The 27,082-nt window shown below is 41.7% G+C and overlaps 1 protein-coding gene across 1 annotated transcript; it reads left to right on the top strand.

Moving 5' to 3' along the window:
• Positions 1–575: 575 nt before the first annotated feature.
• dennd4a (DENN/MADD domain containing 4A) lies at positions 576–25,386 on the top strand. The gene is made up of 30 exons (XM_078257060.1): positions 576–764; positions 4,897–5,228; positions 5,445–5,691; positions 5,789–5,858; positions 5,994–6,163; positions 7,012–7,250; positions 7,363–7,429; positions 7,586–7,644; positions 7,731–7,875; positions 8,164–8,339; positions 8,708–8,808; positions 10,784–11,002; positions 11,468–11,613; positions 13,747–13,880; positions 14,246–14,378; positions 14,681–14,887; positions 14,973–15,101; positions 15,240–15,384; positions 16,782–16,904; positions 19,486–19,596; positions 20,198–20,272; positions 20,391–21,226; positions 21,323–21,539; positions 22,082–22,173; positions 22,272–22,447; positions 22,707–23,070; positions 23,579–23,696; positions 23,962–24,124; positions 24,216–24,280; positions 25,014–25,386. Exons 2-30 carry the CDS (start codon positions 4,918–4,920, stop codon positions 25,148–25,150), a joined length of 5,175 nt encoding a protein of 1,724 aa, XP_078113186.1. The 5' UTR covers positions 576–764; positions 4,897–4,917; the 3' UTR covers positions 25,151–25,386.
• Positions 25,387–27,082: the final 1,696 nt, after the last annotated feature.

Here is a 27,082-nt window from a genome sequence, read left to right as displayed (position 1 = left end):
TTATTAATTAAGCAACTATTTTGAATACGGAATAATCTTTTTTTATGCAAAAAAGCCCAACATTTGCTGCTTACAGCTTATCAGATGTGAGGATTGGATGTTTTTTGTCATAGGTGAAAATAAATTGATTATCTTTGGGTTTTGGAGTGTTGATTGGACAAAATAAGACATTTGAAGACATCACATTGGACTGTGTGACATTATAACAGGCATTTTCACTATTTACTGACATTGTATTGACAATTAATTGATTATTTGAGAAAATAAAGAAAAATTATGAATTTTAGTTGTAGCCCTTGTGTATGTGAAAATATAATTCAACAGATAGCTGCAAATGCAAATAATATATTTTTGTTTTAAGTGAGATGGTATTATTGGTATCTGGTTGAATTTTGGTGACCCATAACAACAGGTGTGCAGTTCAGTATACATTTGTAAATCAGACCAAATGTTTCCTCACAGCCACGGACGTTGTTCTTCTGTCATAGCTGCCAGTAGTGTCATCAGTGACGTCAGCGAGGGTTGTAATCAGTCACGTGAGCCGCGCAGGTCTGGATAAAGCGCCGCTCGGGACTACACAGGTTATTCGGATTCGTCCATCACACTGTGAACAATTTTTTTTTTTATGATAACAGATTTAGACAGAGACAAAAAAAAACGAATAGACGAAGCAAACACAGTGAGGAATAATATTTATATCAACAGACATCTGGGTTTTGTTTCGACGTAGGCTCATATTCGACAGACCATCTTTCAATCGAGATGTGAGTAGATTCTTCTTTTATTGAGAATAAAAACAAACGACGCCCACACACCCGCTCTTTAATATTAAGATGTTTATTTTTGAACATTTTGTGATCTTGTTTTTGATTATGTCTGTTAGCGTTACAAACAGGATCTATTCATTTATTATTTTGATGTTGGATGATTGATTAGGACAATTGACCGAGACGGTAAAATGCTATATTACTGTCTATAGTTATATGCATTGCACAAATAATTGAATGCTTTATAGTGAGCATCGCAGTCTGTGTGTGGTTTACTATATTTAGGCTACAGTGCGCCCATTGGTTACAAAGACGTCATATGAAGGCTTATTTTATTGCATCCCGTGTAGATGCTCCGTAAGATGGCTTCTTGTGATGTGAGCAAATGAGAAAACCCCTCTGTACAGTTGTGGTCGCTTCGGTCAGTTGGGTTTTTCAAAGCAACATTTGCTGGCTTTGTGGTAAAACAAATATTACCAATGCTGGAAAAGCAAGCGTTGCAAGGTTCTCGTGCAGTTTTTTTTTTTTTTTGTGTGTGTTTTTCCACACCACCTGAGAGTATTTTCTCCTTCATCTTTCTGCTCTGTTTATCTTGGGCGTGTGTGGTTTCCTCATCAAACAGCCGGGGTCCCCCCTGTCAAACATAAGGAATGCAAATGGCTGATGAGAGTGAGGGTTGTCTTCATGGCTAAGAGGGAACAGATGCTGAGTGAAATGTGGTGGTTCCCTCCGCAGATCCGACTGCCCACCCTCCCTGCCCTCCTGCTGTTAACACAGCCCTCTAATCCCTGCACAGCCTGAGCCTGACTGTCCAGCAGCCGCTGCCTCTGTCTCCTGGGCCATAATTACAATAACACTGTGATGCTCAAAGCAAAAGTCAAAAGGCATATATTTCACAGCACAAAATCACATGCCATATAGAGAGGGGATCAGTTATTTTTAAAGGTTTAATGTCAAAATCCTGCATAACTGTTTGGGGGGGAAATGTAGAAAAATAAATGTTCATTGCATGACATATCAAAAGGCATGAAGGGAAGAAAAAGACCAAAAGCTCCTACTATAACTTCCATATTGAATTTAATCTCATTTCAGCCAGCATTCTGAAATATGGTGTCACTGTTCAAGATTTAAACAAATCCCATGTTTTCATTATGTATTTGTATTTTGTCTAAATTAAGCCTGTTTTACCTCACAAACCCTTTGGTAGTTCTATCTTTACAAACTGGTTCTATGTGGACAACCACTGTTAAAATCAAAGAAATGTATTTTAGATTTTAGTCAAGACTCCAAAGTTTTTCCTAGATACCAAATAAGTCAGGTTTAACTACAAGGAAAAGCGTTTAAAGTGATGAACAGGTTTTACATTGAATGAATGGTGCAACCATAAAAGGCAGCATTTTAAATGAAGCACTGGGACAATATGATGTTCTCAAACAGTGTGGGACAAATCTAAGTGTGTGGCTCCTTGAGGGGGAAATTAAGTTTCCTTAAGTTGTAAACAAATTACTGACAATCTGTCATCTCTGCTGACAAAGCTGACAGTTGGAGTTGACTCATAAAAACAATAGTGGATGCAAATAGGGAAGCTGGCTTGTTAGCTGGCAAGAAGAGGAAATCCGCTGTGTCCTTATTTGAGCTGTTTTAATGAAGAAAAATGGTGAATGAAAAGATTGCAGTTTCTGTGACCAGGGTGACTCACTTCAACGTCTTGGGCTAACACAGAATTGCCTCAGTAAGTGAGGTAGCAGGAAGAGAGTTGAGATTCATGCTGAAAATGAAATATCAAGTTAGTTGGAATCAGGTTTATTTATCGGATTTTTGCCCCTAAAGCAGGTCTCAAAGGATTTTCGAAGTCTTTCTAGATTGACGGACTGAACAATTAAAGAGATGCAGTACTCTGTACAAACAAAAAACAAAGCAAACAACACATGCCAGCAAACGGCTAGCAACCTTTCTAGTGTAATAGCAACAGTAGACACTAATGAAAAACAAAGTAAAACTTGCTAGGAAAAAGGTAGAAACTGTGGACAGGCTTGTTAACTGAGAGATGAGATGAGCTTCCTGGTCAAAAAAGCCAATAACACTGAAAAATATGAGATGAACAGACTACTGTTATATCTGTTCATTTTTTATATTAATGGTGTATCTGTTAATATTTACGTTTAAAAGATGTTATTCTTAGGCCGTCTCAGAGACGTTCTGAACACAATTCACAACACAACCCATTAGTCGACATATTTTGACCAGAACAATGTTCTCGACTCGTTTCAGCATCAGAGTGAGAAATGTTCACTCTCTCAGTTCAGCGTTCAGTTTTAATGTTGTTGCCATGGCGAGGATTAGATATAATTTTAGGCCTCTGCATCCTGTTGAGGGGGAGAAAAAGATGCAGTGGACTGTAGTCATAGTTGGAACTGGAGGTTACGTCTATATTTAATCCTGAACCTTCCAAGTATTATAGGACACATCTGCCATGCCATCGACTGTATATTTAGCAGCATTCAGTCTGCTCAGTAAAAATGTTTGGTAGCACTTGTCGAAGTGCTAGAAAATGGAACCAGTGGAGCAACATAGAAAAGAGACTAGTTGGCAACAACTTTAAATGTGCATCAACTGTGAAAATGATATGACACTTTGAAAGTGTGTCAATTTTTTCATTTTCAGAAATCGATTGTACAGCTCATAAACACTTTTTGAATTAATTTAAAAAACCAGCGTGAACAAAAGATGTATAAGAAAAACAAATCCTTTAATTCAAATGTGCATCTGTAATGTATACATATTTTGCTTTTTAAAAATCCAATATTTTTTAAGAATTGCCGCAGTTTGGCATGCTGAGTCATGGGAGTATGCCCACAAGGCTCAACACTGCAGATCACAAATAACTCGCATCAAAACAGCCTTCAGCTAATCAGGGAAAACACTCATAAACATATGCAGGCCAAAACACTGCAAGACCAACCTTGTGATGATGAACTCTCACTGATGTACGGAGCAAACAGGCTTGTGAAACAGGACTGTATATGACAGAATTCTGTTGGTAAATGCTTTTGGATGGTCTTATGGTTTCTGGTAGGCTCAGAAATGGGCTATACAATATATTATCTTCCTTTTTCCATGTTCATATGTTAGCGGTGAGTTTGACACCCTAAGCCTGCAGTGCTTAGCTTTCCGTCCCATCACTTGGCCACATGGGGGAACGGCACACAGATAGATTAGCTTTAAAGCCAGTGGAAGCCAAAGTCCTTAGTAGGTGAGAAATACAGTTTGTGTGCCATGGTTTCTAGCAGTGGCACATCCAGCGCAGAGGAGGGAAATAACTTTATGCTAACTCCTTCACATCCCAGTGCGGAAAGTAATAGGCCGCTGTTTATCAGTTTGCTAGTGAGTGTGGAGGAACTGCTGTGAGAGATAAAGCAGGCTATTCAGCTGAAGCACAATAAGCTGGCCCAGCACTGAGAGGGCTCCCAGGGCTCCATGCTTTGTGATAAGCTATAATAATCTGACACACAGGCGCTCACTCTATTCCTTTCTTTTTCAAGACATTGTTGAGTGCAGAATATATGTCGTCTGAATATTACCTCGCTGAGAGGTCAGAAAACGCTTTTTACTGCACTCCAGTGCACCTTCTCTTCATTTCTCAATGTGCTGTTATAGTTCTGGTACTTTTTCTTTCTGCACGTTTCCTTTTCCTTTTTTTTCTACAAAGGCATGTGTTTTATTTTACATTATCGGTCATGGCATTTAGCAAGGTCATTGGTCTTAAGCCCTCCAATATTTCTTGTTGAAATTTGATGTTTTTGCAGACAGGAATGCACACTAAATGCTTCCAGATGCTCTCATTACATTCTGTTGTTTCTTCAGTATAGAATGCATTTAATGTAGGTTATGTCTATTTTACATGCTGCATGGAATCTCTGTTTGTGTGTTTAATGCAACAATTGGAGCAGTGAGACAATTACAACAGTATGTTCAGAGAGAGAGTTTAAAGGTGATGCTGTCTTAGCCAGCCTGCTCAGCCAAGTCATTTTCTGATGGCAAAGGCTTCATTCTCTTGTTTTTTAAGATAGACTACAGCTAAAATGCATAATGGAAGTCCTCCCCCTCTCTTCCCTTCTCTATTTTTCAGCCCACAGTGTGGGTATGGGAAATGATGGAGGATAAAGGTCCTCGAGTAGCCGAGTACTTTGTGGTTGCCGGTCTCACCGACTCGTCCAAGCCTCTCGAGGAGGAGCTCCATTTTGATGATGCCGGTCCCAAGTCTGTGAAACCAAAAGCCCCCATCACCGACGTAACTGTGGTGATCCGCTCGCTTGGTGAAGAGGTACCCCCGGGTTTCACCTGTATTGAAAGCACCCCCTCAGGCCTCTCTGCAGAGCTCAATGGAGCCAGCCTCAGGGGCCCGCAGATATTCTTGTGCTTCAAGCGAGGCAGAGATAAGCCTCCACTGACAGATCTCGGGTAAGCAATAATCCTCAGTCACTGACCCTTTACTCACCCAGCATCACTAATCACTTCTCTGCCTTGGGTCACTATAATCTAATCTTAAACACATCTTCTAGTCTGACATCTCTTCAATTAATAAATTATCAAAGCACTCCAGTAATATTTCTTTAAGAATGTCTTATTACAAAAGGATCATATGAAAAGTCAGTGTAACACTGCCTTGTATTTCAGGATTCTGTATGAGTGGAAAGAGAAACTGAAACCTGGATGTCACATCGTCCAGACCACGCCCTCAGGTCGCCCTGCCAACATTAGCAGCTCGTCGTCCCAACGCATCTACATCACCTACCGCCGCGCACCGAAGAGCCAGCCCCATACTTCACTGGCTGTCACTGATGTCTGTCTCATTATCCCCGGCAAGGGGGAGACGCCTCCTCACACCTTCTGCAAGGTGGACAAGAACCTCAACAGCAGCATGGTGGGAAAGAGCTCTGAGAACACCGTTATATCTCTAGTGTGTCTGTACGAATAATGCAGGTTTGGATTGATCTGTGATGTCTTTTCTCATAATCCAGTGGGGATCCTCAGTCTACCTTTGTTATAAGAAGTCTCTGGCTAAAGCAAACACAATCGCATACAAAGCAGGTAAAGTGGTATGCAGAGTTTGTATTATGAGCTCAAACTAATTCAAAATGCTGAAGTAAACCGATTGAGAAAATGTCAGTTTTGTTCAGGAGTTATGGCGATTGTGTTTACCGTGTTGTGTGTATTTGTGTCCAGGTCTGCTGTGTAGGTACCCTGAAGAGGACTATGAGTCCTTCCCACTGCCTGAGTCCGTGCCTATGTTCTGCCTGCCCATGGGAGCAACGGTCGAGTGCTGGCCAGTACACACCAAACACTCCCTGCCTGTGTTTTCCACATTTGTTCTGACAGGTGCCTCTGGAGAAAAGGTAACACCTCCTTACCTTCGTGTTACCAATAACAATGTTCCTTTCTTATAATCTTTCATTGTCACTTGTCTTGTTGTGCCTTTGCAAAACACACATATTTTGTCAAGGAAACCACAGTCTTCCTAAGTTTCAATTACATGATCATTAATTAATCAGTTCCCCCAAAGTTGGCATCAGTTTTCTGCTCTTAAATACACACATTCTCCCTTAATTGCTTCATTTCAGCCAGCCTCTCCACCTTAATCTCCCCCCTTGTCTCTCTGTGTGCATTATGTATTAGTTTGTTGATGAACTGCAGAAGTTTTATCGAAGAATACCAGACAATCTTCAACTTCTAGGTTTTGACTGGAATCAAAAATGGTCTTAAGGCTGTGCTTGGAATACTAAAAGGCTGTAAGTCTTTGAAAGCAATGCAGCATAAAAGATTTTTTTTTTTTTTGCAGCTCATCTTTTGAATAATGGATAGCTCATGAACCACTTGGGCTGGTGCATAAGTTTTAAATGCTGAATGCCTCAGTGCTCCTTCTCTGCAACCTCTCATCTGCAGACTAGTCTCCTGGTACTTCATGCCTGAAATAATTTGTTTATTTATTTGGAGTGAACAACTTCAAAGGACTGAGTATGATTTAGCTGATTTATTATGATGAACATTCTCTAGTGGAGCCACCACAACAGCTTACCTGAATAAGTTCTTTCAAAGGACCTCTGCCTTCTGTGGTTTGTGTCTTTGTAAAGTTTGCCTCGGGATGTTAACAAGTCTTTTTGTGTGTGTGTGTGTGTGTATGTGTGCATGTATTGGGTATTCTTTATGCAGATCATCACATATATTGTGATCCTTTTGCTTGCAGGTGTACGGAGCAGCCATCCAGTTCTATGAGCCTCACTCAGAGGAGAAACTGTCTGAGCGTCAGCGCACACAGCTCGGCCTGCAAAGCTCTGATCTCGGACCTGATGGGACCAGGAGTGTTTACAGCAACAAGAGCATCTGTCTGCTCTCCCACTGGCCCTTCTTCCAGTCCTTCAGAAGCTTTCTCACTTTCCTCTACCGATACTCCATCTCTGGACCACATGCCCTGCCTATTGAAAAGTTAGCAGTGTTTTATAGATTAATTCTCTTTGTCAAAGTCTATCACTCACTCAAAGTTTCAGGTCTATTCTCCCTTAGTGCTTTATTAATTGATTATTTTTTTTACTTACAGGCACATCTCTCACTTCATGCAAAATGTGCCATTCCCCTCCACTCAGAGACCACGCATCCTAGTGCAGGTGAGCTGAAAATGTTAAATATGTTGAATGAAGTAATGACATCAGTGTGATGAGTTCTGTATGCTTGCATCATTTGGTTTGACATGACTTTAAACACGCTGTAGTCACAAGCTAAATCCTCCACCCACTGAACGCTCTCCTGTGCTTCTTCCACAGCTGTCGCCACATGACAGCCTGATACTGAGTCAACCTGTGTCCTCTCCACTGCCTCTCAGGTAGAGAAACATCAGTACAATGTCAAATTATAACATGAAGACATACTGTATTTGCTTCTAACTATTTGTTTTATTTGTGTGTCTAGTGGTGGAAGCCTCTCCACATTACTACTGAATCTGGGCCCGAAGAACGCAGCCACTCTGCTGGTGCTGGCTGTCACAGAGCACAAGATCCTGGTTCATTCCCTGCGTCCAGCTGTGCTTACAAGTGTTACAGAGGCCCTTGTGTCCGTGAGTCTTTTGTTATTTTTCTATCTTTTCACATTTCCTGATAATACCACTAAAGAGGGTGGCCTTTAATGTGATTACAGCTACAATGGTAAGAACAGAGCTGCAGAGTCAATTAACTACCCATAACCACATGCATGTGTACAACAATAATCTCTGTGAAACGCTCTACAAAGTAATGTAAAGTTCTCAAAAAAGAGAAGGAAATAAGGAATATTACTGTGTTTGAAACTCTTCTATTGTCGCTGTAGTGTAAGTATCGTTGTATTATGCATTGATCCTTCCTTTCAGATGATCTTCCCCTTCCACTGGCCATGCCCCTACATCCCTCTGTGCCCGCTGGCACTGGCCGGTGTGCTCAGCGCACCGTGCCCTTTCATCGTGGGTGTGGACTCCCGATACTTTGACCTTTACGTGCCCCCAGCTGACATCAGCTGCGTGGATCTGGACACCAACACAATCTCCCAGTAAGTAACCTCTAACTGCAACCACTCTGTGATAGATGACCACCTTCAACTTTAAGACACCCAGTCAAAAAAAATCTTCTCATGGTTTATGTTTTCGTAGGTTTGATGGGGAAAGTTCTTCCCAAGGTTATCAGTATCTCTCAGTGAGAGCCTCTTATGTAACTATACGAGCTGGAATGTGAAATAGTCTTACTGTACGCAAAAGAAAATTTGGGTAATCGCTGGTCTCTCACATCAATATAAAATCTATTTTGCGAAGAGATTAAATTGTCAGTGCTGATTTAAGTGAATCTGTCTCCATCCTTATATCTGTTCTCGAATGTTTCTTGACTGTCCTGTGTAATGAAAACCATATGGTGTGCTTTCAGAAAAGACGACAAGAAGGCTTTAACGTGGAAAATCTTGCCCAGGAGAGCCTGCAAACATCTTCTGAATACCCTGAATAAGCTCTATCAGCAGCTCACTGAGGGTGAGTCCAGTCTTATGCTGTGTCATTTTATATGTGGTTTCATGAATAATTTATGTTGTCTACTTGAGTCTGTTGAGTCAGCCTGTACAGTCCATTTTACTGGAAAACTCAGTGGATGCTTACACTGTTATATGAAACCAACTTACGATGTTTAGTACATCACAGGAGGTATGAAGTGTAATTTAGTCCTTGTCCACTCCTGCTCAACCTGCCTTAGTCATTTACCTTAATTCCCAGAATTGCTTTTGTCCCTTTACATAAATTTCAGCATATCATGTGGCTGAATGTATTAGGATCTATTATGGTCTGTCTGCAGTAAAAACAGAAATGTCTGCCTCCTACCATTGATTTTATTCTTTGTGACGGTTAAACGTTGATGCGAAATGAATCCCAGCCTAGAAAGAAGCTCTTTGATTGAGACAGATTAACATTTACCTTTGATGTTTTCTGCTATCACACTCCAATTTGGCTGAACTGAAAATAAAATGGTGTAATGTCGGGTGGTCTATTTTTATATACTGAAACATACAAAAAACCCACCCAGAAATGAATTGTGTGCTAGAAATTGTTTACAGTGTTTTAGGGTGCATTTTTTAGCCACACTAGCCAAATGGCTCTATGGCAGTGTTGGTCCAGAGTTAGTATGTTATACAAACATTCATGGTCCCCAAAAGATGAAGAACTACTGACTTTGGCGATCCCCTGACTTTTCCTCTTGCGGTTCTCATTGAAATGTCAACAAATACAGTATGGGATGGATTCACCTGAAATTGGGAACACACATTCAATACGCTCAAGATGGATTGTAATCTTTGGTCCCCGTAACTTTTCATCCAGCGCTATCGCCGAAATTTGAAATTGCTTTTGTTTATGACCAAATACCTGTAAAAAGAAACATTTCTATCAGCCTCAGCTGTACTTTTTGTTTATTGCTAATTGCCAAATGTTAACATGCTAACACGCTAAACTAAGATGCTGAACATCAGCATGTTAGCACTGTCCTTGTGAGCATGTTATCTTGCTGGCCTAAGTGCCTAAGTACAGGCTTACAAACCCTCTTGCGTGGCTCTGAACTATTTAAGTTTAACGCTAACAGTGCATTGGCTTAAGTACGGTGGCCCTGAAGTGCAAATCACAACAGAAAATAGAAAAACGCAACAGCAAATCATAATCACAATGTTTTCCACAACAACATGAAATCAAGGAGAGGGTTAACTTTTCCTGCTAAAGTTTTCCCACCTTGGTCAGAAAACACAGGGGAGACACTTTGTTTCTCTCACTATGAATCTAGAGTGACTAGAGACTATGACTTGCTCCGAAGCTAATCGCCGTCACTCTCTCACTTCTCCCTTGCTCTAACACACTCTCCACACACACACACACACACACACACACACACACACACACACATACACACACACACACACACACACGCCGGCTCGACGCACACACCAGCGCATAAGTATAAACATCAGGCCACTTACGTAGGCTACGGCGAAAGCTCTGCGTGGAGCCTGCGCAGAACCATAAAACGGCCTTTAGTCAGTTAGTCATGACAGTTACGGAAACATGGGGGGAGGGGCGAGCTTGCTCTGTTTTGTTCGAAATTTACATGGAACGTCAACAGAAGTGACCATGCATGAACTCATAGTGCACCTTTAAGGGAAATCTTCCACGTATACTTCAGCATTGATAATATTTATTGTGGTATCTGCATTTTAGAATGTAAAATAGATGTTATGTGGTTAGCTGGTTAGTTAGTGGTTAGTTAGTCAGAGCTTTGTGCTGACTAAATAGAATAACAACTAACCTGTTTAAAACAATTTTTACGTGTTTCTTTTGTTGTCCTCCACTGAATATTTTGTGATAAACTCAATGTGTGCTGCAGTTGTGTTGTTTTTAATAAGCAATTATTTGTTGCCAGGTTGTTCATGTGATTATTTATTCTACATAATCTACTGTTGTGTGCTCTCAGGTGGTCCGTTGAACCGGGAAGATGTGCAGATGGAGCACACAGTAACTGACAGTGAGCTCAATGGTGGGAAGAGCCTCCACACTCTGGAGCTGGAGATCCAGGAGGCCTTCCTGCGCTTCATGGCGGCCATCCTACGAGGCTACCGCTCCTACCTGCTACCCATCACCCAAGCCCCCTCTGAGAAGACCACCGATGCCAGCTCCCTCTTCGACATCCAAGGTACATTTCAGTCTCACTCTGCAATGTTATAGCCTACTGTATGCAATCACAAAAACACGCTGAGAAGCGATTGTTGTCGTGGCTATACGTACGTGATTCTGTGCTGGAGTAGTTCAGGGGGTTAAGGTCTGAGTGCTGCTGCATGAAAGTTTGTTCTAAATCACTGTTGTAATGAATCTGGTGATTTATCTTAAGCCTCAGTGGAAATTAGGCTTGGATGACAAATCGGAGAAACCGTCATAATTAATAGCACAATGTAGCAATGCCCTGCACATCTATGTGCTCTTATGCAAGCGGCGCAGCAGAGAACAAATTGTTTCATACCACAGTATTCACTTCCTGTAACTGTTGGTCTGCATGTTGACCACACAGATGTTCTGAAACCGCTTGATAAGTTAATGTTTTATAATCCAATATTAATGCTCACTTGTCATGTTTGTTTACACAATGTGTTTTCTTTCATAGGCTTCCTGAAGAGTAGAGACCGCTCCCACCAGAGGTTTTACTCCCTCATGACCAAGACTCAAATGTTCAGCCGTTTCATAGAGGAGTGCTCCTTTGTCAGTGATAAAGACGCCAGCCTGGCTTTCTTTGATGAGTGTGTTGATAAGGTGAGATTTGCAGCTAATTTGTACTATGGATTTTCTGTGTCAGAGACAATTCATCAGAAGAATTGCATCATTCTGCTGTGTAGGAACAAATGCTCCAATAACAATATGTAGTCTGGCCTCCACCCTCTTCTTGTAGAAGAAACAAAGCTGAGGCATTTAGAGGAAAGATTAATCATCTGTCCACCCAATTAAGATGTCTTGTTAAGGTCTTGGTTTAATTTGAAGGAGCTAATAAGCAAATAACAGGAGCTAATAGAAATAAACAAAGAGTAATTAACACTACACCATCTCCATTGAGCCGCTTATTAACATCATTGCTGTAGGCTTTTCTCAAATATAATGCCCCCTGTTCTTTTAGTCCTTTTAAAAGTGATTTTCTGTTTTATTTTGTGGTACTTCTATTGTTATCCTCCTTATCTTCTTCTCTGTTTTTCTGCCTTTTTTCTTTTCTGCTGCTCTGTTTGTCATCATGGCTTCTGCCTGGTAGCTATTTACCACTGGAGGCAAGGTAAGCTATTAGAGCTTGTGTTGTAATGTAAGCCTTTTATGTTTGTGACAGTAACGTTTTTTTTAGACTTTTTTCCCTTTTTTTTTAGCTGTAGTAGAATCAGGTATGAATCCAAGTAAAGTGTTTTCCATTGTTCTTAGTGCGTGACTCAGCTCAGAGTGTTTTGTGTGGCTGTATTCTGAAGAGTGAGGGGAAAAGGGAGCAGAGCTAAAAGTGCAGGAGAGGCCTTTAATGTGAGGCTGTGCATTATCTGTCAGTGTGTGTCAGCAATCTGCATTATTGAACCATGTGCCATTAGAATGAACCACACAGAGAGGTTATGCAGAACTGATATAGATTCTGAGGTGACGCTGAGACAGTGAGATTAATTATTTGTGCTTGCCTTTTGCTAAGATGACTGTGCACTATCCAGACTCCGAAAGTCACTCTGAAATATAACAGAGAAGAATTTCAGAGGAAGACAAAGATGGAGGCGATAATCCTTACTTGTCGTGATGTTGTGAGTTTTGTTGTTGAAATCCCATGGGATGTGGACTAGTCTTGCTCATTGTCAGTGTGAGGGTTAGTCATTTGGTGATTTGACAGCTTTTATTAACACAGCCTGCCTACACATGTTTTGTAACGCACACACTAAAAAACATCGCCCTCTCCTCCAAAAAAAAACTCTCTGTGCTTGCAAACTTGTGCAATCAGGAAGTCACATTTACATCCTGCATAAACAGTGGGAAGTCCTGTACGAGTGGTCATTGCGGTTATTATTGAGAAGTGGAAGCATTGATTCATTCAGCGTCAGTGCTGCTGAGGTTGACAGAGAGTGTGTGATTGAGAAAGACCTCTTGAGTGTAAGAGGAAGGGCAAGTGGAGAAACACTGAGCAGAATCAAAGTGAGGGCAAATAGGTCAGTGACAGTTAGTTGACTGAATCATCCACTTGACTTACTGGAACAAACCCTGTAACACAGTAGCACTGGGGAGCTATTCAGCTGCTGCCATAATATTAATATTTTTGTGAATGTCCGAGATAAGCCGGTAATCAATTTAGATAAGCCAAGTGAATGCACATCAGCATAGCAGGCCTTTTATGATCTCCCAGGCAGCTTATTCAGTAGTGATTTTCTCTTTACCTTGCCATGCAACACAAAGGAATGGTACTGCTGCTGTTCTCAGAAAGGCAGGAAGACAGTGGAGCTTTGTACACTATTCTCCATACAGCAGATGAGTCAGTCAGTTCGGAGCTGAAGGAAATGTGGCAAGTACTCCTGCAAAAACTGTACAGTTTAATGGTCTCATATCCCTAGAGCAAGATGGCATACATTTTGTCCAGGTCATTTCAGCCTGGATTCATTTAGTCTTTGGGGAGTCATAGGATCAAGCCCCTGCCTTGGTAGTGCCCTTTAGATAAATAGAGTGGGGACACGGGCCATATTTCTGACGTAGATGGATCATTACTGGCATCTGTTTGTCCTCACTGACCCTCATGTCTGATCTGATCTGAGGGCTCATACAGTATCAGATGCCCATGAGCCCCCATGCAGCACTGGCATCTATATATTTGTGTAGTAAAGCTAAGAGGAAAGAACAGAGGGAAGAATAATGACAAATGTGTTTTTTTCTCTTGTAAACCAGATGGACAGTGAGCGACCAGAGGAAACCAGACTGATTGAACTGGATGAATCCCACCGCAGTGAGCACACGGTCTATATCAACCCTCCAGAGCTGCCTCCACTACCACAGGGAGAAGAGCATCCTCTGTGTTATAGGTACCACACTGCAGATCAATCTCTACGATAGATACAAGACAGGCTGTTTGACTATTTTACTCATACAGAGGCACACACATCAATAGCACTTCTCACCGACACTCAGTAAACATAATGCAGCTCCCGAAGGAGAGACATAGTGTAAATTGCCTCTGTTGTTGTAGACTTTGTCATTGCTTTAGGGCTTTGTGATTATTTTGAGCTGGAACACACCACTTTTGGATTATTATGTCAGTGCTCAAGCTTCCAGGGTGTCAGAGCCAAAATATTGTGCAATGTCACTTGGCTTGCCAGTGTTTACGTGGGATTGATGTCTATTTCAGTGTATGTGTATATAAGTGACTATACAGTATGTCTTTTTGCAGCTACTCTGGGTTCCCTGTGCTGAATGCTGAGCTTCTGGAGCCACTGGAGGGACCAAATCATCCATCAGCAGGACTGGCCTCACGCCACAGCAGCCCAGCCAGCCCTACGGCCATCTTTAGGCGTTCTAAACAGGTCAGCCATATGAGCAGTGAGATTTTTTTTGTTCTTCTAGAAAGACCATGACATACAAAGACCTTCGTCTTTTTTGTTATAGTGGAACCATATAATTATAAACATCTATATATATAACTGTATTGTCAGATCTGATCCTTATTTGTTTCTTTTTATGTTTGCAGTTTAAGAAATTAAGCTCATTTTACTTCTGCATTTTTTCTACATAACGATGGATACGGTTATAAAAAATGAATGCAAAATGCATATCAAAATCTGCTAAAGGATGATACATTATCTCTACATTATCTTTTTTATCCCAGGAGATTAAATCAGCTCAAAGGATGGCCAAAACCTATTCATCTATGCCTCAGATGTGGTCTCAGTGTCTGCTGCGCCACTGCTATGGCCTTTGGTTCATCTGCCTACCAGGGTTTGTTGGCACCTGCCATTCAAAGGTGCGGGCTCTGCGTACAGCTTACGATGTGCTGAGGAAAATGCAGGACAAGAAGTTGCAGGCTCCAGATGAGGTAGGGAAATGACTAAGTATAAGACAACCCCACTACTTCATATTTAGTAGTGTAGAATAATTTTGTTTGATGTTTTCTGTCCAAGGTGTGTTACCGTGTGTTGCTGCAGCTGTGTGGGCAGTACAGCCAGCCAGTCCTTGCTGTCAGAGTGTTGTTTGAGATGAAGAAAGCTGGAGTTCAACCCAACGCCATTACCTATGGGTACTACAACAAGGTGCGTGCTCTTTGTATCTACTCTACATACAGTAAATACAAAGAACCAATAAACAAGCTAATCTGACTCTAAATTGAACATGTTAGTGTAAGTCTGACATTGTATGACCACATATACTGTACATGTTCACTGCTCTAGGCGGTGTTGGAAAGCACCTGGCCCTCCACCACCAGAGGAGGCTACTTTTTGTGGGGAAAGCTGAGAAACGTGGTCCTAGGTGTGCTCCAGTTCAAGCAAGCGGGAAGAAAACAACAGATGCCGCACAGAGACCCTCATCTTTCAGGTAAGAATACTAATGGGATGCGTTATATAATTCGTTTTTACTGATATCTAATATCTGGTACCCTGTATTTTCCATGTTAATTTTGGCTGATAACAGTACTTATTTATTTTTCTGGCTCCCTGTAGTTCTTAATGGATAGACATGTAAATGAATGTGATCTGGTGGGAGCGGTTGGTTCTTTAAGCCTTCTTTCCTGGTCTCATAATAAGGTTTGTCCCAACTCTAGCCTCACCCAGAACATATTGTTCCCAACCCGCATTTCTTTAAAGATGCTAATTAAACGAGTGAAGAGGTTTTTCATCCCCAGCAGTCACAGCACACAGGTTGCTCTTGATGTCAGTCCCTAATTCCCACAACAGCCCAGATAGACTCTCATTACCATGACATATGGCGTTTTTCCATTACATGGTACCTGCTCGACCCGCCTCGACTCTACTCGCCTCGACTCTACTCGCCTCACTGTGCGTCCGTTTTCCATTGCAGATTTTAGTACCGCCTCAGTGTGGCTGGTCGTCATAGCGGTGCCGCAGTAAACTGCCGTGACCTAACGTGACACACACACAGAACATGGAAGGTGTGTTGTTGTTGCCACAGCCAGAAGACACATTTTGTTTCAAATGAAGCTGGAGGCAGCAAAAATAAACACAGCTGGCTAAACTATTTTAAAATGGCGGGTTTGTTCAGGACACTCTCCTCTGTCGCTTTCACGTCACCTTTTGGTATCGGCTCAGCTCACTTGGAACCTCGACTGAGGTGGTACTAAAAAATGGACCTGTTAGCAGGTACCAGGGACTTTTCTTCGTAATGGAAAACCAAAAAAGGCGAGTAGAGTTGAGGCGAGTCGATCAGATACCACGTAATGGAAAAGCGGCAATAGTGTGAGGGGCTTTAATGGAAACATAATGCTTTACATCATATACTCTAACCTTGTTCTTTTGATTGTTGCTGTGAGTTAATTTTGATTTCATTCACTTCCCAAAGAGAATTCTATTCACATAACAAAAATGTCAATGTGATCATGTTGAGGAGCAAGATTCTTTAGTTATTTAATAAATTACTCTTCATTGAATTTACAATTGGTGAACTGAAAATGGTCAATTTAATTTCTTCAACCCTGGTTTTGCTCTCCTTTTAGTTGAAAATAAGACAGAAAAGTGAAACCTTGATTCTCTTTCAGCACTCTGGCCTATTTTTATGTTGTTGACAACATAAGATGACACAAGTAGATGACAGCTATATGGCATTCAAAGCATTCCTGCATCTTTGCAGTGGATGATAACGATTACAGCACTATTCAGTGATTGTTTATACAGAGCTTTTATACCAGCTGGGTTCTGGTCTTTTAATCCTGTAATCATTTGTTTTAATCATCCTCTCCCTTTTCTGTTATCTCTCAGACGGCAGTGATCTTGACACAGTCAGTCATGGCAGTTTGGACAGTGCTAATGACTCAGCTGAGCGCACTTCCATTGACACTGACTTCACTAAAATGGACTCCAGTGATGATGGATTTAGTACAGGTAGGAAACCACAGTTTTGCTTCTTTCTCCTTCAAACTATTTCACTATCATCCTTTGATTGTGTCACCGCTGTTCCTCGTGTCTCAGCCTCACCCTGGAAAAATCAAATTTTTTAATTTTTTTTAATTAAAATTAATAATATTAATTTGATTTAATTCACCTCCTTAAACGTAGCCAAACCACGATCCATCCATCCATCTTCGTCCGCTTATCCGGTATCGGGTCGCGGGGGTAGCAGCTCCAGCAGGGGACCCCAAACTTCCCTTTCCCAAGCCACATTAACCAGCTCCGACTGGGGGATCCTGAGGCGTTCCCAGGCCAGGTTGGAGATATAATCCCTCCACTTAGTCCAGGGTCTTCCCCAAGGCCTCCTCCCAGCTGGACGTGCCTGGAACACCTCCCTAGGGAGGCGCCTAGGGGGCATCCTTACGCCCGAACCACCTAAACTGGCTCCTTTCGACGCGAAGGAGCAGCGGCTCTACTCCGAGCTCCTCACGGATGACTGTGCTTCTCAACCTATCTCTAAGGGAGACGCCAGCCACCCTCCTGAGGAAACCCATTTCGGCTGCTTGTACCCTGGATCTTGTTCTTTCGGCCATGACCCAGCCTTCATGACCATAGGTGAGGGTAGGAACGAAAACTGACCGGTAGATTGAGAGCTTTGCCTTCTAGCTCAGCTCTCTTTTCGTCACAACGGTGCGATAAATTGAATGTAATAACGCACCCGCTGTGCCGATTCTCCGACCAATCTCCCGCTCCATCCAGAGGCCAACCCTCACCTGAAATGAGTCCGACTTACTGCCGAGAACCCGGACACAGCTCTTGCTTTGGTCGTGCAGAGATTGGATGGCCCTGAGAAGGGACCCCCTCACCCCATACTCCCGCAGCACCTCCCACAATATCTCCCGGGGGGTCATACGCCTTCTCCAGATCCACAAAACACATGTAGACCAGTTGGGCATACTCCCAGGCTCCCTCGAGGATCCTTGCGAGAGTGAAGATCTGATCCGTTGTTCCACGACCAGGACAGAATCCGCATTGTTCCTCTTCAACCCGAGGTTCGACTATCGGCCGAATCCTCCTTTCCAGCACCTTGGAGTACACTTTACCGGGGAGGCTGAGAAGTGTGATACCCCTGTAATTGGCACACACCCTCTGATCCCCCTTTTTGAACAGGGGAACCACCACCCCGGTCTACCACTCCTTAGGCACCGTCCCAGACTTCCACGCAATGTTGAAGAGGCGTGTCAACCAAGACAACCCCTCCACACCCTGAGCTTTAAGCATTTCTGGACGGATCTCATCAATCCCTGGGGCCACTGTGGAGTTGTTTAACTACCTCAGCGACTTCCACCAGGGAAATTGACGACAATCCCCCATCATCCTCCAGCTCTGCCTCTACCATAGAGGGCGTATTAGCTGGATTTAGGAGTTCCTCAAAGTGCTCCTTCCACCGCCCTATTACCTCCTCAGTTGAGGTCAACAGCGTCCCATCCTTACTGTACACAGCTTGGATGGTTCCCCGCTTCCCCCTCCTGAGGTGGCGAACGGCTTTCCAGAAGCACCTTGGTGCCGACCGAAAGTCCTTCTCCATGTCTTCTCCGAACTTCTCCCACACCCGCTGCTTTGCCTCTTTCACGGCAAAGGCTGCAGCCCTTCGGGCCCTTCGGTACCTTGCAACTGCCTACATGGAAGTGATGAGGTGTTGTTGGTGAGCGCGGTCAATCTGTCATTTGTAAATTTGTTTCGGGACTGGAAAAAGTGTTTTGCGTCTTGTTAATTTGTTTTCTAAAATGTTAATTTGTTTTGTCCTTGGTAAAAGTGTTTTGCCCATGTAATTGTGTTTTATGGTAGGTAAAAATGTTTTCCAAAATGTAAATTTGTCTCGAGCTTTGTAAAAGTGTTTCATTCTTTGTAATGTTGGTTTGCACTTCCCGGCCACCGTAGTCATGTCCATGTAGAACAAAAGAAAAAACAAAAGATAGCATCAAGTATTTCTTTGTCTTTTTGCAAAAAATGTAATTTAGACTTTGACAGCAAATGGATTCGTTGCTTTGTGACACTTTGTTAGTTTCTTCTTTAGCCCTTGTCCTCACATTATGAATAATGTACTATAAAGAAAGTACAGTCCAGATAACAGGGCTCATAATGGTCTGTCAGCAGGATTAAGCTTGAACAACATGGACTTGAATCTGGCTCACAACTTTTTCTTATCCCCAAACAATTGAATAAAGCAGAAATTCTGTGAGAATATACTAAATTGCAGTAGAAGAGGTTTGTACTTATTACTGCAGTTTGACCTTGTGAATATGATGCAAGTTTTCAAAGACTCTTTTCCTCTCCTGCTGCTCCTGTTTTTCTATTCTGGGAGTGTCGTGTGCTGTAAGCTACAGTGTAGGGATTGTTACCGCACTGTTCAAAACTCTCAGATAAGCTGTCACTTATAAAGCAATCCACAGAGACTAAATAGCTGTTTTTTATTCACTCAACTCTTTCTGAAAGAAAAAACTTATCAAGGAGAAAAGCTACAACTAAATAACTCGCTGTTTTTCAGAAGAGTAAAGCCTCTTATCTTTTTCAGGTGGACAGTCAGACCAGGGTTATGATTCACTATCCAAAGAGGAGGAGAGGATGTGCAGCAGAGAGAGTGACAACACACTATCGGTGGAAGACAAAGGCCAGAGGCAGTCCAGTGAGTTATTGAGTAGCTTCTATCTCTAATCTCAGACACTTAGCTACCATTTCTGCAGGAGTGAATCACTGCTTACTGTCAGCAAAATGCACGCTCTCTCTTTAAAAGCTTGGGTATCATATGGAAGTGTGGGTGTTCTGTACTCTCCCCTCGACTATTTGCTGTTATATTTAGATGTTTTTGAGAAACAGATTCTGTTGATGGATGATTGTGTTATGTAAGCAGGTGATTGTTTGCATGACAGGATTTGTCTTGAATTTAGTTGCTAATAACAACATGCCATGTCTGATGCAATCACTGTTCCAGCTTTAGTGCTCAATAGTCCTTACTAATTGGTGTGAGCATTTCATCAGAGGCTTAATTGCTTACTTAATTTGTGGAATAGAATACAAGACAGCCATATTTTAAGATTAACAGCTGTCCCTGAAAGAACCACCAGCTGCCAGTTCTACTCTGTTTTTTCCCCACTGTTACAGCTTTATGCAGCACTCCAGCAACTGATAATTTTCCATATTAAATGTAGAATTTGCATGAATGCAATACTGATTTTTAGAGATTTTGATCTATCTCCTTAATGATTGGGTGTCATTAAAATCTCCAGCACCTGAGATAGAGGTTCCAATCTGCGGCATCTCGCCTTCTACTAGAAGTTATAAACCAACAGATGTCAGTGCAGGTAAGTTTTATTTACAAAGAAGATTCTCAAGAAGCCATTATGATTGTGTATAAAAGCCACACATCTCAGTCTTACCGTGTGGGTACTGAATGTTTTGCCACATGTGTTTTTGTCGCAGGCAATGGCAACAGGCTGGTTTCCAGACCATCTAGTGACACCATTCTGTGTGGAGTTCCGCCAAAGAAAGAGAGGCCAAAATCTCTGGACTTGTCTGGTGGACAAGGAAGTCTAAGACTCACTGTCCCTCACCTTGGCTCAACAAAGCAGAATTACCTAGCTGCTGACAGACTGCACGAGGTAGAAGAAGAGGAGACTGATAAACAGAAACCTTTGGTGGAGAGAAGTGTCAGTTGCAGCGGTGCAGTGGAGAGGCCAGGTGTGTCTTTAGAGAGGAGTGTCAGCTGCAGTAATGGGACTGTGAGGAGAACGGGTGTTGAGAGGGGGTTTGATCCCCTGTCACTGATGGCGACAGATGCGGTACAAGAGTGTGACCGGGAGAACAGTGGCACAAACACGGCCCGCCGCGACCTCGCTGAAGAGATTGAGATGTACATGAATAATGGAAACAGCCCTCTGAGCAGCCGCACACCAAGTATGGACCTGCAGAACCCCTCAAGCCCTTTGTTTGGTTCGGCCTCGTCTCCTCACACCTCTCCACGGCCCTCCACCCTGCTCCGCTCCAACACACATATCCCACTGTCTGTGAAATCCAAGGAGAGGTTGCGGTCATCGCCGTCTCTTCCTCTCGGTGTCTGTACCAAAAACAGGTCGAGGCCTTCCTCCTTGGTGTCACCCTCCTCACCTTCTCCCTCCTCCTCATCATTCTCCATGGACTCACTGTTCACGCCAACTCTGGACATCTTCAAGAGCAGCGTCATATCAGCAGGGAAGGGCGTGGCTGAGAAGGCTAGCCGCTTCTACTCTCGTCTGTCCTCCCAGACTTCATTAACACAGGTTGGTGGTGTAGCATTTTCTGCTAACTAATATTCCCAATATAACTGCTGATAAAACTAACTCCATGATGATGTTTTTCTTCCCCTTGTTCTGCAGGATACAAACTGTGACCAGATTAGTGTATCCTCGCTGACCTCAGGAGAGGCAGACTGCTCCTCGCTGCTTGATCATGACTCCTGTCTGGACCCAGATGGCTTTACCTCCCCCCAGCACGGCAGTGTTTCCCGACTCAGGAGGAGCCCGGTTGTGGGTCATACCAACCTGGGCAGCCCCAGCACCCCCAATAGAGTGTTCAGACACAACTCCTTCTCTGGTTTGTTGCACATCCTCAGTCCGCATAACAAATATTGCTGGAATAATGGTGCTAGTTTTTTTTTTTTTGCTTAAGGCAAACAACACAATCCACATTTATTTAGAATAGTTGGCAGCCTCGATATCCAATGTTAAAAAGTCATGGCTTACAGCCACGCTCGTTAAATTGCTGTTTTAACCGCAGCGTTGTATTGGTTCCCTGCAAAACACATCTTGATCTAAATTTAGAGTAAGAGCAGGGCTTTGTAATGGAGAGTGCCGGGTGCTGTCTGCGAAACTAGGCCAGCAGGCGGGAGGGCTGATTCAGTGTGTAGGCTGCTCTACACCCAGCCACAAGCCCTATGCTAAACATAAACACGTGATGCATGCACACTCCCAGACACACCAATGTGAAACACAGATTGGCTACACAGCAAAAAAAAAAAAAAGTCCACTGATTGTACACTTTGAAAAATGATTCGCTGCTTCATTTTGTTTTTCCACTTTTGCACATTTAAATGCAGATATGTATAGCCTAATTGTATAATCCGCCATTGTATCCAGGTGGTTTGGCACTTCCTTCTAAAACCCCTCACACTCCAGATTCCTCCCCCGACACCAGCCGATTCCAGCCCACTCCCAATTACACCATAGAGGTAAGTTGCTCTCATATAAAAATATCTTATCAATCACTCCTCTGTAGACTGACTCAGATTGTTGTGATTGAGTCTTACACTGCTGCTTTTTGTTGTAGGTGCTGATGTCCAGCTGTTCACTTTGTAAGACGTGTGACTGTCTGGTGTACGACGAGGAGATCATGGCTGGCTGGACAGCAAACGACTCCAACCTCAACAGCACTTGTCCCTTCTGCGGCACAGCCTTCCTGCCTTTCCTCAATGTGGAAATCAAAGACCTGAGACCACTCAGCAGGTAAATGATCCCTTTACACAGACCAGTATTTACACAGTCTAAATGCACAGAAAATACAGAAAAGCTTTTAACAATTAATCAGGTGTGTCCATCATTTTATACTGAATTCACTGAAAATATGAGGTTTAATGTCTTTGATCTCTAATACTAGAGTGTCTATTGTTATAGCTAGCTGGCACAGGTGCACATACACTCAGACACAATTTTTGTTTTATCCCTGTGACCTCTTTAAACAGATCCACTCTGTGTCTTCCCTCAGGTCTTCTATGGAAAGTAATCCTGTAAATGAGGAGGTCACGCTGGCGACTCTCAATCCAGAGGCCAAAATGTCTGCAGCAGACTGTGCAGCTCAGTCATCTGCGGCTACCCCCCAGAAGCAGGGGAGCAGCGGGAGTGCTGGGCCGGCTCCAGTGACGGTGCCCTACCTGAGCCCTCTGGTTCTGTGGAAGGAACTGGAGAGCCTGCTTGTAAATGAGGGGGACCAGGCCATCTCCTCCCCGTGTGTTGTCGACCAACACCCCATCGTCTTCTGGAACCTTGTGTGGTACTTCAGAAGGCTTGAGCTGCCGAGTAACCTGCTGGCTCTTATCCTGGCCTCCCAGTACTGTAGCCATGGAGATCAGGTAAACATACAGGTGTCTGTCAAGCTCACCCACAAATAGTTGCATGTGTAGATTGACCCATTAACCATAAAGCCATCATTTTAAAGAAATAGTTTTTACTTTTGGAAAATACTCTTTTTTACTTTGTTGCCATTAATTAGATGTGAATATTGATATCACACTCATAGCTGTATGAAACCGGGCCAAGAGAGTGGTATTGATCTTCTCATCTAATTTTCGGCAAGAAAGCAAATTTGCATTTTTCCCAAAATGTCAAACTATGCCTTCAAACCTTCTATGTGTATGGTATAAAAAAAAATCCAACTTTGATGACTCCTAGTGGTAGTTTCAAAAAAAGGACAAAACAGAGCACATCGACCATACCAATTTTCACTGGGAACGTCTCTTTTATTTTGATCAAATGAAAAACTAAATACTTTTACAGATATAACAAAATTAAAATTCTACCTGTAATGGCTGTGACATACAGAGTAAGGGATTAATCTTTCAATCGTTTTACCCCTTGCAGACTCCTCAGAGCGTTTCATCCGAGGATAGTAAGCAGGTGCTTGTGAGGATTATGTGGGACAACCTGAAGTTACACAAAGACAAAGTTCAACCCTGCTATGTCCTGTGGAACACACATTGTAAGTCACTAAAGTATTAACTTTAACAGATTGAGGTATAATATGTTTTAAAAGGTGAAATTACTTAGCAAGTTTGATCGGTGTCAGATATTTACATGTAAATTAAATAATGCATATGAAGTAACTAGAAAATTATGCATAATTCAGTTCAGGACTCCTGTTAGTCATGTCGCCCTTATCAGTGCTATAGTTTCACAATTGAGTTTGACTGATGGAGATGAATGAGCCTTTGATCAGGGTGACTTTTATCTCTTGTTCTTTGCAGGTGCAAACTCCCTGGTTCGCTCTGGGCTGTGTGAAGAGGGCCAGCTCTTCACTGTGGAGCTACTGCAGAGTTTTGTGAGGAGCATTAAGAAGAGTGATGTCTATCAGCCCATGAGCCAGATCATCCAGCTGTTGGGGCCAGAGCTGGGTTTTAAAAGACAGAGGTGAGAACATAAAGAGTTTAGTGTAAAGCTGTGTGTGAAAGATGAGATGAATGGAAAGTCTAATTGTTTTTCTTTTTTCTCTCACAAAAAGGAGCCTATACCGAGATTTATTGTTCCTCGCTCTTGTGGCTTTGGGAAAGAACAACATTAATATCAGTAAGTCCAAAAGCATTATATCCAGTTTTTAGACATGTTGCTGTTTGTCTGTCACTCGGTCCACCACTTTGGTCTAGACTGAAATATCTCAACAACTGTTATATGGATCGCCAACGTGTTGGGATTGCATGAAATGTGGCACAGATATCCATTGTGCCAAGAGGATGAATCCTACTGACTTTTCCTCTAGTGCCACCAGCAGGTCAAAGTTTTCATTTATCCTGTGAAAAATATCTCAACATGTACCAGATGGATTGGCACAAAATTAAGTACAGACATTTATTTTCCATTTAGGATTAATTGTGACCACTTTTGTGATCACCTGACTGTTCATCTAGCTCCATCATCAGGTCAAAATTTCAATTTGTCCAGTATTTGGTGTTTAGACCAAATACCTGCAAAACTAATGACATTCCCATCAGCCTCAGCTGTACTTTGTGTTTAGTGCGCAATTAGCAAATGTTAGCTTGGTAAAATGCTAAACTAAGATGCTGCTAAACATTATACCTGATAAGTCAGCATTTTAGTATTGACTTTGGGGCCTGTTAATATGCTGACATTAGCATTTACCACTGCACTTAACTACAGCCTCACAAAACATGCTATGCTATAATGGCTGTAGGCAAGTACTTTTTTTTTATACAGATTTTAGAACTGTTATTTTCTTGCGCTATAAAATACGTGCTACACCATATTATGTCCACATTGTTAACTGACCATTAACTCTTTGCAGATGCTTTTGACCGGGAGTACAAGTTGGCATATGATCGCCTCACCCCCAACCTGGTTAAACTGACACACAACTGTGACCGACCCCCCGGAGCAGGGGTCATGGAGTGCAGGAGGACTTTTGGGGAACCCAGTCTGTAAACTACTTCTCTTCTTTTGCCCCATTATATTTTTCCTTCATGCTCCCTGCTACTGTTTTGTTGGTCTGCTCCTCAGACTCAGGACCAGCTCACCTGACTGGAGCATAGAGCTCTTAAGCACAATGTGAAAATGACACGTAATATAAAGCAACTGCCACGCATTTCTTGTATACTGTTAGAGGTGAGAGGCCTGGAGTGACAAACTTGTGTTTGTAAATAATTAGAAAATCCACTGTATTTTCCATATAATTATATATATATATATATATATATATATATATATATATATATATATATATATATATATATATATATATATGTTTGTACAGTTATTATACAGTCCACAGTACATTTTATAACTTTGTTTCTGTTGAAGCTGTGAGTAAGTATGTAAATGTAAGTGTATGATCACGTTTCTGAAATTCACAAGTGGTCCTGGTGACCTTGTCAAGACTGCTGTTGAGTGTGTGTATAATTAGTCCTTGCTTTTAGACATTTGAGTTTTTACAAAGCACTTTGACAAGATGAGCATGCCATTCATTCTCATTTATGTAATGCTGTGGCCCAGCAGCATATGCTTAAATGGCTTTTTATTTGGCAGCTGCAGGACTTACTGCACTGTTAATATTTTCATTACATGCAGTGAACGAAAGCAAATAAATTCCTCCTCATCTGTACCCTGTACTCATAGCAGGGCCATGATCATATGCCTGAATACAGTAAACTAGACAGTAACATAGAAAAACGGTTTCATTATAAAACATATTTCTAAATCATGAAGGGAGTACTCAATTAATGTATATGCACAATGTTTATTCGTTATCCTTTTTTGTACAATGTACCAAAAGAACCCAAAAGGGAATAGTACTAAGATTTATTTACTGTTTTTTAAACAATAACTTTTTAATGTAAGGATTTATGTGTTATATGGGACCACCAAGGATAGATTTCCTTAAAAACAGTACAATCAAACTAATAGTAGATGAATAAAAACAAAATGTTTTCTGTTGGTTTAATCAACAATTTTTTTGATAGAGAAATTAATTTATACAATAATGGATCTTTAAAAATGTAGTATTTGATTCTAGTATTTTGTATATTTTCTTTAGGTCTTCACTGTATAGTGTAGATGTCAGTTTTAGACATTTGGACAACAGTGCACTGTTTAATGTGACATACAGCAAAAAGAAAAGGCATTTCAAATCTCTTTGATTGTGCACGTTTCTTTGCACTGGGTATATTAAACGATATGTTAATGTCAAAGGTGTTACGTTAAGACAACAGCTCTGACCTGCCCTAATTCAAAATCACTTCCAAAAATGAGTGTGATGGTTCACTGTGTTAATATCACTTTTAACTGACAAAAGCCTGCCTGGAATGGTAGTAATGTGATGCCGCTCTACAGCTTATTACCTGACTTCACCACAATAACGTATGATGATACGATGCTGGATAAGACAAGGCTGTGTGCTTGGAATAAACACCAATATTATATATTATATAACAATAACACAGTTAGGACAAAAACAAACACACACTGATGACCAAAACATTTGATGTTTACATGTTTACACAATTTGTCAATTTAAACAATGAAGTATTATTTTTCATTTGTAACACAGATACTAATTTGTATGATTTTTATATAAAAAGGAAATCAAATTTCTTCTTTGGCTGGATCTATAGTTTGCTTTCATTTATGAATAAACACATTTATTCTAAGGAAGTCAAGTTTGATTATTTCCAAAGTGCTATTGCTATGCCTGACCTTTTTATAAAAACTGATATGCATGAAAGAACAGAGAGTTCAAGAATGCTCAGGTTCTCTTTAATGAATGTTATAAAACAGTTGTTGTGTGTACTTACATATTATACAAATTCACATTTAGAAACCACATACATTTTCCAAAATGTGCACACATTCTAGATTTCT

The sequence above is a fragment of the Sander vitreus genome, chromosome 8 (assembly GCF_031162955.1).
Source record: "Sander vitreus isolate 19-12246 chromosome 8, sanVit1, whole genome shotgun sequence".
Lineage (NCBI taxonomy): Eukaryota > Metazoa > Chordata > Actinopteri > Perciformes > Percidae > Sander > Sander vitreus.
This window is presented reverse-complemented; position numbering and strand designations above follow the sequence as displayed.

Bases quoted from the DNA above. Each gene is read 5' to 3' on its own strand.
- dennd4a (XM_078257060.1), top strand. From the start codon at position 4,918: ATGATGGAGGATAAAGGTCCTCGAGTAGCCGAGTACTTTGTGGTTGCC. The intron at 7,430-7,585 runs GTGAGCTGAAAA...CTTCTTCCACAG, and splicing joins GACCACGCATCCTAGTGCAG to CTGTCGCCACATGACAGCCT. The intron at 24,125-24,215 runs GTGAGAACATAA...TCTCACAAAAAG, and splicing joins CTGGGTTTTAAAAGACAGAG to GAGCCTATACCGAGATTTAT.